The sequence below is a fragment of the Canis lupus genome, chromosome 28, assembly GCF_048164855.1.
Source record: "Canis lupus baileyi chromosome 28, mCanLup2.hap1, whole genome shotgun sequence".
NCBI lineage: Eukaryota > Metazoa > Chordata > Mammalia > Carnivora > Canidae > Canis > Canis lupus.
The window spans coordinates 26,387,390-26,406,828 of NC_132865.1; the positions used below are offsets into that span (position 1 = coordinate 26,387,390).

The 19,439-nt window shown below is 35.7% G+C and overlaps 1 protein-coding gene across 19 annotated transcripts in view; it reads left to right on the forward strand.

Moving 5' to 3' along the window:
- Positions 1-16,720, forward strand: part of LOC140620331 (uncharacterized) — a 228,710-nt gene extending 211,990 nt beyond the window's left edge. For 10 of the 19 annotated variants that reach the window (XM_072804469.1, XM_072804472.1, XM_072804464.1 and 7 more), the window contains 5 exons: positions 3,685-3,865; positions 10,101-10,233; positions 15,127-15,221; positions 15,736-15,860; positions 16,309-16,720. In XM_072804469.1, coding sequence (XP_072660570.1) covers positions 3,685-3,836 — 152 coding nt within the window. In that variant the 3' untranslated portion in view covers positions 3,837-3,865; positions 10,101-10,233; positions 15,127-15,221; positions 15,736-15,860; positions 16,309-16,720. The other 9 variants (XM_072804461.1, XM_072804471.1, XM_072804476.1 and 6 more) reach the window with 7 other exon arrangements.
- Positions 16,721-19,439: the final 2,719 nt, after the last annotated feature.

Genomic DNA, 19,439 nt, shown 5'->3' on the forward strand with positions numbered 1-19,439 from the left:
CTGTGTGTCTCTCATGAATAAATAAATAAAATCTTTTTTAAAAATTAAAAAAATGGAATTACCATAGGAACTGGTAGTTCCACTATGGAGTATTTACCCAAAGAAAATGAAAACACTAATTCAAAAAGACATACACACTCCTATGTTTATTACATCATTATTTACAATAGCCAGGATATGGAAACGACCAAAGTGTCATTGATTGATGAATGGATAAAGAAGATGTATATATACATACATATATGCATGATGGAATATTATTCAGCCGTAAAAAAGAATGAGGTCTGACCACTTGCAAAAACATGGACAGACCTAGAGGGCATAATGTTAAGTAAAATAGACTGAGAAAGAATAAATACCGTATGATTTCACTTATATGTGGAACTTTTAAAAAGCCAAAAAATTAACAAAAAAATAAATAAAAATAAAGAAGAAATAAAGAAACAAGAAACCCCACTCTTTTACAAGGAACAAACTGGTGATTACCAGAGAGGAGATGAGCAGGGGGTATGCATGAAATAGATGGAGATTAAGAGGTACAAATTTCCAGATATGAGCTAAATAAGTTATGGAGATGAAAAGTACAACATAAAGAATATAGTCGATAATATTATAATAACATTGTTTCATGAAAGATAGTGACTACATTTTTTGTGTTAAGCACTGAGTAACATATAGATTTGCACCTTTATGTGATGATGCTGGGTAGGTCAACATAGTGGGAGATAGAAACGTTCCCAGAAGTTTTTCCTTTACCAGGACACCTAGCAGTAACTTAAACACAGAAATGACTGCAAACCACATAAATATATCATATGAAACCTAAACTAAATCTATCACCAATTGAACTTCCCCTTACCAGTATTCTATAAAACCCACAGCCACTCCAACATGCCTAACACAAAGGCAAGTGCTGCAGAGGTAAAGTCAAAAGGGCAAGAGAGCACCGTTGACTGAGGGTGGCTAAAATGTCTTTATTTTGCCAAACATATGAAATGTGAATACATTGCTAAGACCTTTCCCAAGGCCTTTGAAAGACCTGCACAGAAAAAGAGGGGCCTGAAGCATCAGTATCCCTGGCTTCCATCATTCTGCTCCTGATATCATCTTGTGCCACTACTGAGTGCTCATTGTGTGAGCCACGCTTGAAGAAGCATTTACACCTCCATGTAGTATAATTTAAAAGGACATGGGACGTCTGGTGGCTCAGCAGTTGAGCATCTGCTTTTGGCCCAGGGTGTGATCCAGGATCAAGGTCCAGGATCAAGTCCCACATCGGGGTCCCTGCATGGAGCCTGTTTCTCTCTCTGCCTGTGTCTCTGCCTGTCTCTCTGTGTCTCTCATGAGTGAATAAATAAATCTTTAAAATAAATAAATAAATAATATAAAATAAAAGGATTTACTTTACTTCTCCAAAGGAAAAATACTTTCATATTGGTACCACATTCCTCTGAGTCTTTAGGAATCTTCAATAGAGTTGTCTAGAGACAAAGAAGGAAAATTATCTACTTTCAAAAACAAGGAACAAATACCATGGAAATGAAACCCAGGCTGAATCAGCAAAATAATGTCCTGAGTGCCAGCTCAACGAACCCACCTTGAACTCTTGCCCAGGGCTGTTATCACAGGTGTGTGGCAGGCAGGGCAGCAGGAAGAAAAGAGGTCCCAATAGGGGAAACAGAAAGCATCAAAGACAAACCATGCTATCTTGACAGTTTATGTCTGGGACATATCTTACTGCATACCCTAAAATAAACCTATATGTAGAATCTGAGGCTAGCCCAGCAGGTTGGATTTATACAACCAGAAATAAAATAGGCAATATTTTAAAAGTGGTTTAGCTCCCTACATAAAAACCTCTTCTCCCAGATTAGATCAAGACTTATTTGTACCTGAGGGCAGGAGAGATTAGATAATTTAAGGTATTCATCACTAATCTATGATATAAAATGAGAGACCAATGGAAATGTTTTCTCAGAGAAAGATGAATGACAAATTTGTAGATTTGAGAAGTATTCTTTTGATGGTCTGTATAAATCATAAAGGTTATTTAAACTTCCAGTATTTAAGATGTTATAATTTTCCCTCTCAAGAAAAAAAAAAGCACTGAGACCATTTTAAATGTGCCTCAGAATAAAAAAAAGAAGAAGAAAAATCACCAAAATATTATTCCCTAATGTATTTTTCCATAGGTCTTCTTACATAATTTTCCATTGCTTTTTTAAAAGATTTTATTTATTTATTTTAAATGTATTGGTTTATTTTATTTTATTTAAATTCAATTTGCCAACATATATTATAACATCTAGTGCTCATCACATCACGTGCCCTTCTTAATGCCCATCACCCAGTTACCCCATTCTGCTCACATCCCCTTCTGCAACCTTTTGTTTGTTTCCGGAGTTAGGAGTCTCTTATGGTTTGTCTTCCTCTCTAATTTTTCATCCCATTCAGTTTCCCCCCTTCCCTTATGATCCCTTTCACTATTTCTTATATTCCACATATAAGTGAAACCATATGATAATTGTCTTTCTCCAATTGACTTATTTCACTCAGCATTGTACCCTCCAGTTCCTTCCGTGTCAATGTAAATGGTGGGTATTCATCCTTTCTGACAGTTGAGTAATAGTCCATTGTGTATATATATATATATATATATATATATATGTATATATATATATATATATATATATATATCACATCTTTATCCATTCATCTGTCAAAGGACATCTTAGCTTTGGCTACTGTGGATATTGCTGCTATGAACATTGTGATTTTATTTGTTTATTTATTTATTTGAGAGAGAAAGCCGAGCAAGAGAGAGCACAAGTGTGGGGGGAATGACAGGGGGAGAGGGAGAAGCAGACTCTCCGCTAAACAGGGAGCCTGATGGGAGGCTCCATCCAGGATCCTGGGATCATGACTTGAACTGAAGGCAGATGCTTAACCTACTGAGCCACCCAGGCAACCCAAAATTTTCCATTTCTATTTGAATAGGAATATAGCAGAATTTGGCAAGCATGCCTAAGTAATATATAAAATCTAAATTCATAATGAGCAATTAAGCTGGGAAAACCAACACTTCTTTAGCAGCAGTCTCTCTAGATAACAATTAGGATGATCCACTAAATTGAAAAATCATGGAAATTCAACTGTACCTAATACTTTTTATTTCTAGGAGATTCAGCCTCCTGGCAAGTTAAAGCTTTTCTTTCATTTTTATTTCTCCTTTGTAAATGAGATGCTCCAGACAATTTTCTCAGATTCACTGACCCACTGTGTCACTTATTCCATGGCAACACTTTGCCTGTCATAAATAAGCTAAGCAATCCTTCGTTGCCTTTTTTTACAAAAATTATTGCATGGAATTATTGAATCACTGTATTGTATACCTGAAACTAATATAACACTGTATGTTAACTATGCTGTAATTTAAAAAATTTTTAATGAAAGAAAAATATTTTTATAGCAAAAACTAGTACATAGTTCCTTAAAATGTCAGATATTATATCTATTTAATTTCCCACAAAATTGAATGAAATGTTCAGAGTGGGATACTTTAAGACATAAGCATAACATGAAATTAAGGTCAAAGAACATGCTAGAGATTTTAGTAATCAGTACCAAGATTATGTAATAACAAAACTCCCCTTTCTATACCTTCACACTTGTTTATGAACACAGGCTTAGTAGAAGTCACCTATGGAGGTAAACAGCAACAAGGACTTTTGAAAAAAGAACATTCATACAATGTTATTTATTTCAAGGAAGAGGATCTGAAATTGCAACTACATAAAAATATATTTACCTATCAACAGGACTGGAAAGTAACATGAAAAATGAAAATAAGGGGAGTGTTTCAGGGGTGAGTGAGTAATTTTTTTTTTCAAAAAAAGTTTTTAATCTCTTTCCCTCAGCATCTCTATAACAATGGTTTGAAAATGGGTATGTCATCCAGTTGGGAAAGAGAGTGATACAGTCTGACTTTGCTGACAGAATTGTGCCGTAACTGTGACCTCTCAGCCTGTTGCATCTAGAGCCAGTAAGATAGTAGCTATGCTCTCAAGGGAAAAATTAAATCTGTGAACTTATTTCAATGCCTCACTATAAGGGAAGCAGTAACAAAAATAATTTTGTAAGTCTAACACTTCTCAAGACAGAGGGCTATAGAATAAGCAGATTAGTCCTCTCCCCCAACCTGCCCCTGAAGGTTTTCCTTTCACTTTTTAGCTCTGAAAAAGAGAGATCAAGTCTATCCCCAGTGATGGCTATCTATGACAGAGACCATGTGGGCCTTAATTCCAAGCTCTAGGATGCCATGTACATACTCCAGGGTCTTGCAAGGCTTTGGCAAAATAATAAATGATCGATTTCATTCTTTAAAGATTGGAAAAAAGAGAACAGCACTGAAGAAGTAAGAATGGTATTGTCCCACCTTAATGAAGTGTCTGACTCTGAATTTAAGGAATGACAGTGTTATTTCATCAAATTGTATTATTGGGATGCCTGGGTAGCTCAGTGGTTGGGTGTCTGCCTTCATTCGGCTCAGGGGGTGATTTTGGAGACCCGGGATCGAGTCCCTCATTGGGTTCCCTGTATGGAGCCTGCTTCTCCCTCTGCCTGTGTCTCTACCTCTCTCTGTGTGTATCTCTCATGAATAAATAAATAAAATCTTTCTTAAAAATTGTATTATCAGGAGTTAAGACTCAGGACAGCAGAATGATATCTCAGTTTAAAACATACTTGCTAGATCTTTAGCATCACAAAAGATTCAAAATGGTTTGTAGTGTGCCTCACAAGTCTTACCTGTTTTTGGAACACTTATGATGATTTTACCACTCCTTAAGATGATATGCTTAGTGCAACACCACTTTTAAGTTTCCTTTCTTTCTTTTTTTTTTTTTTTGTTCTTTCTGTCCTCCTGTCTTCCTTCCTGTCTATCTATCTACCATTTAGCTAGCTAGCTCTTTTCTAAAGGACCAGAAAACTGAGTCAATGCTAAGCTATGTTAGCAGTTAAAAGTCTATTACAGGGAGAAATTGTGATTAAAGCTGCCACTTGTCAGATCTGACTTTACCCTGTATTGACTCTTTTTTTATTTAGGTATAATTAACAGAAAATTATATCAGTTTCAGCTGTACAATATTATAACTCGATATTTGCATATATTGTGAAATGATCACCACAATAAATCTAGTTGACATCTGTCACTGTACATAGTTACAAAGTTTTGTGTGTGTGATGAGAACTTTTAAGATTTACTCTTTAGCAGCTTTCAGATATAGCAAGACAGTATTATAAAAAGCATAACTATGCTAGATAACATATACAACATGTAACTATAGTCACCATGCTATTGCTATAGTCATTATTGCATCCTCAGAACTTATTCATTTTATAACTGGAAATCTTAACTTTTTGATCACCTTCACTCATTTCTCATACTCCCAAACCCCTACCTCTGGAAACCACTATTCTGGTCTCTGTAGTTTTTGTTTGTTTTAGATTCCACTACAAGTAAGATCATAGCTTACTTTGTCTTTCTTGGTCTGACCTATTTCATTTAGCATCATGCCCTCAAAGACCATCCATATGGCCACAAATAGCAAGATTTCATTCTTTTTATGACTGAATTATATTTGTGTATATTGTACTACGTTTTCTTTATGCATTTACTTGTTGATGGATACCTAGGTTGTTTCTGTGTCTTGGCTATTGTGAAGAAGGCTGCAATGAACATGGTGGTGCCTATGTCCTTTCAAATTAGTGTTTTCTTTGGACAAGTGCCCAGAAATAGAATTGCTGGATCATATGGTGGTTTTATTTTTAATTTTTTGAGGGGCCTCCATCCTGTTTTCCACAGTGGTTGCATATATTGACTCTTGCAGAGACAAGTTCTCCCAAAGATCTTCTAAAGCAGGATGCTAGGCCAGAATATTTTTACAGAACCAAAAATAAAGGCAAATACATAAAAGAGTTTTGAGTTCCATATGAGAAAAATAGCACTTAAATTAAAAATGTGGATTTCTTCTATTTAGCAGCCTTTGACATTCGGTATTCCAATCTAAGCCATCTATTTTCTTTCTCTTTTATTTTAATAAGTAATAAAGTAAAAGCTAACTATTTCAAATATTTCTACCTATGATGTACCTTTAACCACACATTATTTATCATTATCCTATAACACTCTAATTTTTGAGTTAAGGAGATAAACTGGTAAGAAAAAGTATGAGAGGCTTTTGCTATTGATGAACTAAAAATGTGGGGGGAAAAAACCTGAGGAAGGGACTATAAGAAAAGGCCTTAGGAAAATAAAAAATAAAAAAAATAGAGAAGTCAGTGAGGATATAAATCATCTACAAGCCAAGGAAAAGGAAAGTTACTGAAGGAGAGAAATAAGACCATGGTGACAAAAGAGTTGAAGACTGATTAGGACCATGGGAAAGGTCCTTGACAAGAAGATGCTATGGCATGATCCTGAAAAATCAGTATCTATGCACATTAGTCAACAGATTCTTTTTCATAGAATTATCCTGTTTTAACTTGAAACATCCTAACTTTTGATGAGTGACAATGTGCTTTTTCTTGAGATAATAACTTCTTTGAGGCTGGTTAACTGAAAGAATAAGTCAATGGCTTTGTATTTTCCACTAAAATAATTAAATTTTTGGCATTGAATTCTACATCAAAAGCAATATGCTCAAATTATTCAAATATCATTTCCAATGCATAATCTTTTTTTTAAATGAAACTTCTGTCAAAAATATCTTAACTGGTCAAAATGTAAATGAAATCAGAAAGTAAAACACAAAATTAAAATGAAGTGTATTCTTGAAGTAGAGAACAGAAAGTATAACAGTTTCCCACCAAAACCAAAAAAAACCCTCTCTGAAAAAAAAAAAAAAAAAAAAAACGTTAGATTGAAGGCCACCAAAGCATAGGTCTGGCAAATCAGCAATTGGAATGAACTTCCAAGGGTGGAAATTACTCTGGAGAATTTTGGTATGCTGTTTTTAGAAGGTTCCATTTTGAAAGACAGTGTCTAAAATATATCAATCTCCATTGTTTTACTGGAATTTAGAGTGAAAGACAGTCTGATGAAAACAAATGTAATGATCTGCCATGGTAATCTTAATGAGATTATCAGCAAGTACTTCAACTTGTTCCTTGAAGCAAAAGGGAAACCAGTTTAGTTTGTAATGCAGATCTTATAAATGTCTTTTGGACAGAATTGGACAGTGCAAGGTCAAAATATGATAGCCAGATATGTGTTTCTAAGCAGCCTAGCTTAGAAAGATGACCAGTATCGTTAGAGTCTTTTATGTCTAATTTATATAATGTTAAAGAAAATAGTCCTGTGTGGCCTGGGGCAATTCACTAAACCTCTTTGAGGCTGTTCTCTCATGTGTAAGATGTGAATAAAAATACTTAACTCATTGGGTGGTTGTGAGAAATAAATTAAATAATGTTTACAAAGCCCTTGACAAAGCACCCCACACAGAGAAATGACTCCAATAAATGGGTAACTCTATTATCTGTAACTGTAATCAGATTTGACCTATCCTGCCTCTCAGAGACTGTTCTCTGAGAATAGTTTTTGAGCAGATGACTACTCTAAATCAAGAAGGGAAGTCAAGAGAGCAGACCTAGGATATTACTGGGAAGGTGGAATATCTGATATGAATAACATAGTAGAGGCAGCAATCCTTAGACAGGAGCAAGAAAAAGATGGAAAAGAAAAATCATGAGTCTTTTCAGAACCTGTAACCACTTTTTGCTAAGGAATGCCAGACATACTCTGGATTCTGATTCAAGATTTGAGGGAATTCTGAAGGCTGAGAGAGGACTTAGAGAGATCATTTTTCTAATTTTATTTTACAGATGAGGACACTGAGGGCTGGACACATGAGAAATTTTTAAACTACATGATTGGTTAGTGAAAACACGGGGACTTCGAACTGCCAAGTTCTACTCCAGTGTTTTTTTCCACAGCTTAAAACCTTCTGTCACATAAAAGAGAGCAAGACCAGAAGAGATCCAGAAATGACCAAAGGAATATTTGCTATTTAGGAAGGGACAAGGAAGAAAAGCAAAGAGTTGAATAGATCAGAAGACTTCATGTAGACCTTGGTTCATTTCTTGGGGTTTTTGTTCATATGTTAATGGAAAGGAAAGAACAAAACAAAAGTATTTCCAAAGAGGGCTCACACTAATAAGAGATTTACAGGAGAAGATGTACACTTGGTGTATATGATGGGCCTGCAGGGATAACATTTTAATAATCTCAGCACAAATGATGTGCATACATTTATGTAAATTTCAGAAAAATTCAATACACAAAACAATTTAGGTAATTATCAGAAACACTCCCAAAAATACTAAATAAGGAATTTGGTATAATTTAAAAATCACAAATATAAGCAATTTTATAAGAAAAGAGCTAAAAAAAGTCTTAGATTCTCTTATTTCCAATTAATTTCCACTATTTGTCAACTTACAAAATATATTTGTTGTGGTTACGTGTTTATACACTATTTAATATTACTTAGCACTTTTTATACCCTGTTACACTAAAATCCACTGGACTATCTTGAACTCTGAATAGATCATTTTACCATTGCATGCATGCTTTTATAAATCATGCATTAGTCATTTAGAAAATATTGGTTCATTTTGTATGCAGATTTTCCAAATGTTGGCACATTACATTACATAATATAAGAAAGTAAATCTAGTAATAGAACCTCTGATATCATTAGAAAAATCTGTGAGGATTAGCTTATGGTAGTGGATGAATTGTAATATGCACTTGAAAGTTTGAAATTATCATCGACAAGTATTGTCAGTTGTTTTCCTTAAGGTGATTGGCTCATTTACTGTATTTAAAGAAAATGTCTGTCAAATACCCAAGTCACATTGTCTATCAGCCATACTTTCAAGTAAAATGGTGTTTCATGAAGAAACTAGCTACTTTATTTAGTTCACAATATAAACAATGGCAGACAACCAGCATACTTCATCATGTAGCACAGAATGTAGTACTTTATGCACATTTCCACTTCATCACACAGATTGGAAGAAGATGTGATCTCAGAGGTTGAGATATCATAAAAATAATTTTTACTTCGATGATATGCATAAGCTAAAATTGGCAGTTTTTTAAAGTGAGTGCATAGCAGTGAAGAATCCAATAACTAGTAGCACAGTTTGCTCTGTGCTGAGGCACAAAAAGTTTCATTGACTATTTCTTTCACACCATCATCGCAATTGTCAACCCAGTGAAACAGGCAAATGTCATCTTTGTATTCATACCAAAATGGTTTTGTTTAGATCTCCCCCAGGAGGGTCTCCAGGACACCCTAGGGTCTGCAGACCACACTCTGCAGATCCCTGTGCTACACTGTATTAATGATGCCAGCATGGATCTGATTGCTATCATTTATATGTTTGACTCAGGCATCCTTCTAATTCCTTAAGATGTACTTCTAGTTTCTTATTAATCAATTCGTTCCATATATATTTTGTGTGTGCTCATTACTCAGTGAACCTGGAAAATGGCCGCTCCTCATAAATAGTATAGAATCTCCTAGAAAAGACAAAATTTTAAAGAGGACATCAGAAATTTGATAAATCTGAAAATTTTGAAGGTGTTGAGTAGTTTAAACCTAAAAACTTGAAAATGAAGTAGGTATAAAAAGGTCACTAGAAATACTTTCAACAAGGAAAAGTGGGAAATAAAATACAGTATGGCTGAAGATAAAGACTGTTTTTATTGCTAGCTAACTAGTGCATTAAATGGAAGTTTGATGTGAGAAAAAATTTTAAAGTAGAGTTCCTTAGACTCTGGAAATGAGAACAAATAATAAAGATTTATGGTTAAGAGGAACTTTAGGTATCTTTCAAGAACAAAATTTGAATGTTTTATTAGCTTTAAGTACTTTCATAATTGTATTAAGTCCTACATTGGAAAAAAGCTGTAAGAATGTAGCCAAAAACAAGTGAAAAAATGTGTGTTATACACTGTGGCTTTTTTTTTTTTTTTTGCTTTAAAAAGGACATCATTCATTCTTTTATTTGACATACTTATCAAACTTTTACAGAAAACATCAGAAATTTTTAAAATCCAAAAAACTTAAAGTGACATGGATCTGTTTACCCAAGAAGCTTTAAATCAAGATTGATATAATAATTAGGAAGGAAGAGAAGTACAAGGTGCTTTTTCTAGGAACTGCAGTAAGTACAAAAATAAGCCAGACATTAATTCTACCTTCATGTCGAAAAGTTAGGACATGGCCACAGGACAAGTCTACTGAACATGGTAGAGGAAATTTGTTGCTTTATTTTGCTGCCTAGTATCTGTATCTTATAAATATAGGGACTCTCCCATTTTATGAGTCGTTGGGAGAGGCAGAATTTTGCCACCTTCTATGAAAGTCAAAGGGTCAAGTATCCAGTGTCCTCAAACCCTCTGGGCATAACCTAGGATTAGCCAAATGTATGTGCCCACATGGGACTTTGAATCCTGCGCAGGTGGTGCAAGGTAAGAAGAGATTGTATTGGCTCCTGGATCCATCAGCAGGGGGGTATGGTGACAATAAAGGTGGTGGTGCCAGCTGCTCCTGACTAGCCTACAGACTAGATTACCTTACCTGTTTTTCAGTCTCCCAACCATTCTGTGAGTCTCCACCACATCATTCAATCATTCATTCTTGTTTGCAGCCAAGAATTCTGAGTAATTCAGAAATTTATCTTTTGGGGAAAAGTTCATGGAGGGTAAAGCAATTGAGTTGTACCTTGAAGAGTAGTGTAGATATTGGCAACGTAGTACAAGAACATTCCTGGATAAGAGAATCGCATGAGCAAAGGCATTGGCTTGGGAAACTTATTCCATGTTCCAATATGTATTTACTGATTTTCTGCTTTAGGTAAGACACCCTTCTAGATACTACAGCCAACAGTAGTATGGAAAAGATAAGAGAGTAGTTGGATGTTGGAAGAAAGGGAAATGGGATGAGAAGAAAGGGTTGAAATGACAACTGTATTACAGAAATGAAATACTTTTTACACTGGGTCATATGGTATGTGGGATTTCAACTTGTGAAGGCTGGGGACAGGGAAAGAAGAAGTGGATATTCAATTCAGAGGGAACAGCATAGCACATACGTGGAAATGGAAAGGCAAGGCACTTGTGGGAATAGAAGTTTAAGATGCTGGAGTAAAAGCTTTGATGTTATGAGTAACTCCAAAGATTCTAGTGTTATGTGAGTTATGCAGAAGCCAGGGCTGTCCTCCTCACTGCCATTTCCGGTCACTTGTTTTCGAAAATGATTGGCATGCTCTTTCATTGATAACTTTTTTGTAAAGATTTATTTATTGGAGAGAGAGAGAGAGAGAGAACAGGGCAGAGGGAGAGGGAGAGGAAAAGAGAATCTCAGGCTAATTCCCAGCTGAACACAGAGCTGGACACAGGACTCGATCCCAGGACCCTGAGATCATGACCTGAGCCGAAATCAAGAGTTGGATGCTTAGCTTACGAAGCCCCCCTGGTGCCTCTCTTCATTGTTAACTTTTATTCATGCGTATGTAAACATTTTTATTTCTACTTCATTGCAAATTTCCATCATCACTGTATTTGTTATAAATCTAACAGTCTTTGTGATTTCACTTAAATATGATGCAGTAAGGGAGGGAAGGTCATCCGAGGATTATTTGGCAAGCAAACCTCTCCACAGATTAAGGAAAACATTTCTCCCAGTTATCTCTTTCATGTGACTAAATTTTGGCTAAAATAAAAGGAACTTGTTTCTTGTGGCTTTGTTCCAAAATTTTTTTAGACATTTGATTGCTTTTTTTGTTGGTTTGGGGGCTTTTTTTTTTTTTTTTTTTGGTAAAGCACTCCTTTAGTTTAAATGTTGTATTAATATTTGTGTTTGCTTTACAACTTATCTGTTTCCCTGTCTTTCCATCTGTGTACTATAGTGTTGCTTATTTGTAGGCTGTGTGGATTATCACAATTGCCAGCAGATAGATATGCTGCAGTCATAGTATTTTGCCTGCTGTGCTTGGATAGATTGCTCAAACCAGGAAACACATACAAGAGCTTGAGTAGTCAAGGCATGTTGTTGCCAACAGTCTTTAGGCACTATTGACAACATTCATGTCACCTACAGTTGGCCCAATCTGAATTTAAAAATCAATATATGGGAAGTATTAAGGAAAATCATGATAAGTATACAAACTTCAACTCTGAGAATAACTGACTCAGTGAGAAGATTTGAAATGAAAAGAGAAAGCAAGTGTCACAGAATACCTGAAAAGTTTTTTCAAGGCTTTCTAGAAAAACAATAGAGGGGAAAAAATGTATAATAGAAACTCTAATGAGATATAACACAGGCTCTAGTATGTATAGTGAAGGGAGGCCATAGCCATGCTCTATCAAACCCCATTTCTTTTTTTTTTCTTAGATTTTATTTATTTATTTGTGAGACACACACACAGAGAGAGAGAGAGAGAGAGAGAGAGAGACAGATAGACAGACATAGGCAGAAAGAGAAGCAGGCTCTATGAGGAGCCAGATGCGGGACTTGATGCCGGCCCCAGGATCACAACCTGAGCCAAAGGCAAATGCTCAACCACTGAGCCTCCCAAGTGCCCCTCAAACCCTATTTCTGAGACTAGAATCACTCTGAGCATATAAGGGGTTGTGCCTTCAGAACAACAGTGGTGACTTGCCTCCATAAGGAATTGTTCTAGAGTTTAGAAACTGATTGGCTAAAGCAATAAACTCTCACAGCACATGCTTTGTTCCTTTCTATTGTGTTAAAATATGTCTAACATAAAATTTACTCCATTTTAACCATTTTTAAGTGTACCATTCAGTGGCATTAAGTATAATCATAGTGTTGTGCAACCACTACCACTATTCCTAAAACATTTTCATCATATCAGACAGGAACTCTGTACTCATTAAATAATACCTCCCCAATCCTCCCTTCCCCTTAGTCCCTAAGAGCCACTACACCATTTTCTTTCTCTATGAATTTTACTATGCAAGGTACCTCATATAAGTGGAATCATATAGCATTTGGCCTTTTATATCTGGTTTACTTCACTTGACACAGTGTCTTCCAGGTTCATCCACATTATAGTGTGTATCAGAATTTCATTCCTTTTTATTTATTTATGTTTTAAAGATCTTATTTATTTATTCATGAAAGACACAGAGAGAGGCAGAGGGAGAAGTGAGACTTGATCCAAAGACCCTAGGATCACGACCTGAGCCAAAGGCAGACACTCAACCACTGAGCCACCCAGGGGCCCCAGAATTTCATTCCTTTGTAAAGCAGAATAATATTGCATTGTGTATGCATGCTCCAGTTTGCATATTCACTCATCCATCAATGGCCATTTAGGTTGTTTCTACCTTTTGGCTGTTGTGAATAATGCTGCCACAAAGATTGGTGTACAAACACTTGTCTGAGTTCCTTGCTATTTTGCATATATACCTTGGAAACTGCTGGATTCTATAGTAATTCTATGTTTTATCTTTTGAGGAACCATCCAACCATTTTCCACAGTAACTGCACCATTTACATTTCCAAAGACAGTGCACGATGGCTCTAATGTCTCCAAATCCTCACCAACACTTGTTATTTTCCATTTGTTTCCATTTCCATTAGCCATCCTATAGGGTGTATAGTGCTATCTCACCCATAGTTCTGATTTGTATTACCTTAATCACTAATGATGTTGAGCATCTTTTGATGTGTTTATTGGCCACTTGTATATCTTATTTGGAGGAAAGTATATTTAAGTCTTTTGCCCATTTTTGAACTAAGCTCTTTGTCCTGGGAAATTTTTTTTCAAGCTTTGACTTTGAATATCTAATTGCTGCATCTTCAAAAATTAATAACCACTATTACTGTGTTCACTTATTACCAAATGAACAAATTTCACTTTAAATTTCATTAAATTTTGGATACTGACTCCTTCCACTCTAAGAATTATGAAGTTTTATAATCCTTAGACAATTTTGAGATTCCTACATCTATAAGTAGAAGAATTATTTTATTTTTTATTTTTTGTTTTTTTTTAATTATTTTAGTTTAATTTAAAGAATTGAGTTAATACTATTAATAATGTATATATATGTATACATATAACTTATTTTGTTATACCTTGTCAATTTCTAATTATATTGTATAAGTTGTTTACCTAAAAAATTAATCCTGAGATCTTTCAAAAGTAATTTAACTTTTATCCCTTTACTTTAGAGTTATTTTAAGTTTTTGAGCTGTGAATAAGATATTAGATGGATATTAACTGGCTTATTCAGCAACTGCTTACTAGTTTCTAATTTAAAGTGGTCCAGAAGATGTAGAAAAATCTTGTGAACCTATGATTTTGAACCTGAAAAGGGAATGACATTTATAGGCTTAATTGGTTATCTGTAAACTTGTTCTGTATAAATTTGCTTGGTGCCACCTCCAAAAATGCTTAAAGGCACTACTATCTCTCTTTCAGGCTATTTAAAAGCCTTCAGCTGGTTTCTTTGCTTCCATTCTTCATCTAGAAAGCATTGCCAACAGAGAAACTGAGAGATCCTTAAAACATTTAAATCAGATATCATTTCTCTGATTAAACAAAAGAAACAACAAAACAAAACAAAACATTCCAGTGGTTTCCCCATCACACTTAGAATAAAATCCAAACCCTTAATGAGGCCCACAGGGGCCTACATTGATCTGGTCTCATCTCCTTTCCCTGTTTCTCAATTGATTCATTCTGTCTACATTGACCTTATTCATGCGCTGAGCATTTGTACTGGTTCCCTCTATCAAGAAAGTTCATTCCTACCCCTAATCCTTGCCTAGCTTACCTCTTACCTCATCCAGGTCTCTGCTCATATGCCATCTTCCCAAAAAGGCCTACCCAGACTTCTGTATCCCATTTTCTAATACATTTCCCTGTTTTGTTTTCCTTCATAGCACCTAACACTAGCTTATGTTGTATTATGTTACATTATGTTACCTTGCATTACCTTATGTTATGTATCTGTTTTTTGCTATTCTCCCCCAAAGAATTTTCACTTCATTAAGTCAGGGACCTTTCTTATGTTATTTCCAGTGGCTTCAAGAGTGCTGAATAGGTAGTAGTCACTCAACAAATATTTAGTGAACAAACAAATGAATGAAAAGACTGGAGTTGAAGAATCTTTAAAGGTATTGTAATTTTGATAAAATCTCTGCACATTCATTTCTAGGACTGCTGTATAAATCCCATAAATGGAGTGGTTAATGGTAAATTTTATGTTATGCTGTGTAAAGTAGGTGGTTTAAAACAAGAAAGATGTACTCTCTCACTGTTCTGGAGTCCAGAAGTCTAATATCAAGGTGTCTGAGGGGTTGATTCCTTCTGAGTGCTCTGAGGGACAATCTGTTCTATGTCTCTTAGTTTCTGCTGACAGCCAACAATCCTTGGTGTTTCTTGGCTTGTTGATGCATGAATCCATTCTCTGCTTCCATCTTCACATGACATTTTCCCCATGTCTATGCCTTTACATGGCTGTCTTCTTATAAGAACACCAGTCATAATGATTAAGTGCTCATGCTAGTTCAGTATGACTTCTTAATTTAACTAGTTATATCTGTAATGAATCTATTTCCAAATAAGTTCACATTCTGAGGTGCTAGAGTTAAGATCTCAACATTATCTTTTTTTTTTTTTTTCTGGTAGTAGGGGAGCAGACACAATTCAACCCATAACAACCTATAACCAACTGCTTTAAGATCTTAATATCTCATTCCTTGAACTATTTTAAAGAAGGTATTGGACCCCAAGACAAGGCACTGGAATCCAAAGTAAGTAGGGAATGTAAGTAATGCAGGTGCTTTCTTTAAGTGTTATTATTTCATGTAACAATGATAACAAGTTCAGAGATACTCATTAGTTGGAAAAAACTGTTTAGTAATCAATTTTTAGGTACATTATTAAAGGTTTTGCTTTTCTCAGTAATATTCATTCTGTTCAACATTCTACACTGTTACTATGTGAAATATAAAGGAAAGGGGCCCTTGTTCTTTGTAACTACTCTTCTTCAGGGATAGCAGGAAAGAACAGTATTTTTAAAAACAGAAAGTAAACCTCAAACAGGCATACACTTAAATATTTATAACCAGAGACCAAAATTTGTGTTTCACATTTGTCAGTCCTCCCACATCCCTTAATTGAACAGATGGGTTTTATACTGTGCCCTAAAAAAAAAACAGCTAACTTGATTAGTTTTTGTTGTTGTGTTTTTTCTCCAAGCCTCAAGTGTGGAAATGAATTTAGAAGAATTGACCCTCTGTGAAACATCTCCTCCTCCAATTCAGATACACAGAAATTGAGTAAAATGATTGTATTAGCTTCTTCGGGCTGCTGTAACAAATGACCATAAAGCTTCTTTGGTTGGCTTAAAAGAACAGAAACTTATTCTTTCACAGCTTTGGAGGCTAGAAGCTCAAAATCAAGGTGTTAACAATGCCATGCTCCCTCTGAAGGCTCTGGGAGAGAATTTGTTTCATGCCTCTCTCCTAGATTCTGGTGGTAGCTGGCAGTCGTTGGTGTTTTGGGCTTATAGAATAGCAATTCAATCTTGGTCTCTGTCCTCACATGGCTTTGCTCCCTGTGTGTATGTGTGCCTCTCAATCTCCGTCTTAGAAAGACACCAGTTGTAGGGGAGAGGGCCCACTCTAATCTTCTATGACTTTATCTTAACTTGATCATATTTGCAAAGACCCTGTTTTCTTTTTTTTTTTTTTAAGATTTTATTTATTTATTCATAGACACAGAGAGACACAGGCAGAGACACAGGCAGAGGGAGAAGCAGGCTCCATGCAGGGAGCCCGATGTGGGACTCAATCCTGGGACCCCAGGATCACACCCCAGGCTGCAGGCGGCGCCAAACCGCCCCACTGGGGCTGCCAAGACCCTGTTTTCAAATAAGGTCATAGGTATGAGGCATTAGGACTTAACCTATCTTTTGAGTTCAATTCAATCCACTACAATGATTTTAATTTTTTAAATGAGAAACATAATACTTATACATAGTTTTTTGGAGCTCAGTAGCTCTACCATGTTATAATTAACCTAGCAGCCTCTTGTTGCATCTCAATACTCTACCAATTCCTGCTCTGTTGACACAAGAATGTTCACTGTTTTTAGCTGTTTCTTTTTTTTTTTAATATTTTATTTATTTATTCATGAGAGACAGAGAGAGAGAGAGAGAGAGACAGACACATAGGCAGAGAGAGATGCAGGCTCCATGCAGGGAGCCTGACGTGGGATTTGATCCTGGAACTCCAGGATCACACCCTGGGCTGAAGGCAGACACTCAACCACTGAGCCACCCAGGCATCCCTAGCTGTATCTTATAATATTTCACTCCATAGTATTAACTCACATCTCATTTTCTGCTCTTGTCTATTAATGTTTTACTGTGGAAGATGAAAATTTAACTTTCAAATACCACCCAAAGAAATACCCTTTTTGTCTCCTCCCTCTTCTCAATATAGTTAGTCACAGCACTTTATTTCTGTTAAATTAATATTCAGTGTTTACATTATTGTGACTATGTAACCACTATGTATAGAGGGACCATATAATGTACAGTGATTAAATTTATTTTACAACATTTTATTCTTAGTGTTAGTAATTGAATCTCTTCCCCCTCTTAGTATTCTGTGTAGTAATAATAAATTTATTCCCAAACTCTGCCAGAGTTTCTCATTCTATGTTCAGCCTCTTTAGGTCATCTGTTAGTTTCACTTCCATCACAGTGCCCCCATAATCCTGCTCCCACATGGCCTGGTTTCTTTCTAGGTATTCTCTGTGGCTGTGACCTGAGAACTATCATTCTGGGGCTTTGTTTCCCTCTTTCCTGTGTTGAAGCTCCTGTTGGCTGGATCCCACTATTTCTCTTTCTGGGTTTCTTCCCTCTTCTTGCTAGAGCACATCCTGTAATAATCACTTCCTGAGAAAAGGTACAATAGGAGTGAAACACTTGAATTTCTCAATGTCTGAGAAATATCTCTATTTTACTATTATACTAAATTGTTAGTATGGCCAGCTATACAGATTCCTAGATGGGAAATCAAATTCCTTCATAATTCTGGAGGCTTTATATCATTGTCTCCTGGCTCCTAATTTATTACTGAATTGGCCTTTGCCATTCTGATCCATGGTCCTTTGTATATGAGCTGTTTTTATTTTTACTCCCTGGAAGATTTTAAGTTCTTATTTTTATCTCCATGACACTGAAATTTCACAATAAGTTTTAGTGTAGATCTTTTCTCTATTCATTATTCTATGTACAAACCTGACTGTTTTCATCTGGAAATATGTGCCCTTTAGTTCTGCTGAATTTTCTTGAACTATTTCTTCTCTACAATTTTCTCAATTCTTTCCTTCTGAAACTATCCTTATTTGAATGTTAGACCCCCTGGACTGGAACTCCAATGTTGGACTAGAAGTCCAATTTTAATATATTTTCTCACATTATGTGTACCTTTATTTTTTTAAGATTTTATTTATTTATTCATGAGAGATACAGAGAGAGGCAGAGACACAGGCAGAGGGAGAAGCAAACTCCCTGTGGGGAGCCCAATGCGGGACTCAATCCCAGGAACCCAGGATCATGCCCTGAGCTGAAGGCAGATGCTCAACCACTGAGCCACCCAGGCATGCTACATCATTATCTGTAACTTTAAGTTTTCATTTTACTATTGGGAGGCTATCTTCAACTTTATTTTCTAACCCATCCAATACGTATTTAATTTTTGATATTGCAGTTTTTAATTTTATAGAATCCTCTCATTTTTCTTTTCATATCATCCTGTTCATATATAATAAAACTTTTCATCTTTCTAAGGATATTACTGATGTTTTGAAGGGGAGGTTCTCTGTATTTTTCTGTTTCCCCTTGTTTGTTTGTTAGCTTTTGCATTTGATTGTATTGTCCCTCATACAATGGGATTTATTCAAATTTTGGTAATGCTCAATTGTTCTGTCATATTTAAGAGTGAGATATTGATAATGCTATTTTTAAACTCCATGTATGACTTACCTTGGAATTATATGTGGACCCATTTCTTTGGTTGGAGGACTCTAAGCTGATAGCACCTATAAAACTTTGCCTTGTATAGGTCAACTTTTCTAAAAGAGAAATCTTCTAACCTCTTGCCTCCGGGATAAAAACTTGGCTGTCAACAAGTAGACAGATTCTCATTTATCCTGCCACTTTTCTATGATACTCTAACCCCACCCTCACCTCTTTCAGGTTAGCCAAAGTCTGGAGCCTGTTTGGTTAAATCCATCCAATAGTTTGCTAAAGTAGAGGAGAGAAAGTTAGCTGTTGGGGTTCTAACTATTGTTTTAAAGAACTTCAACTCATCCTTCTC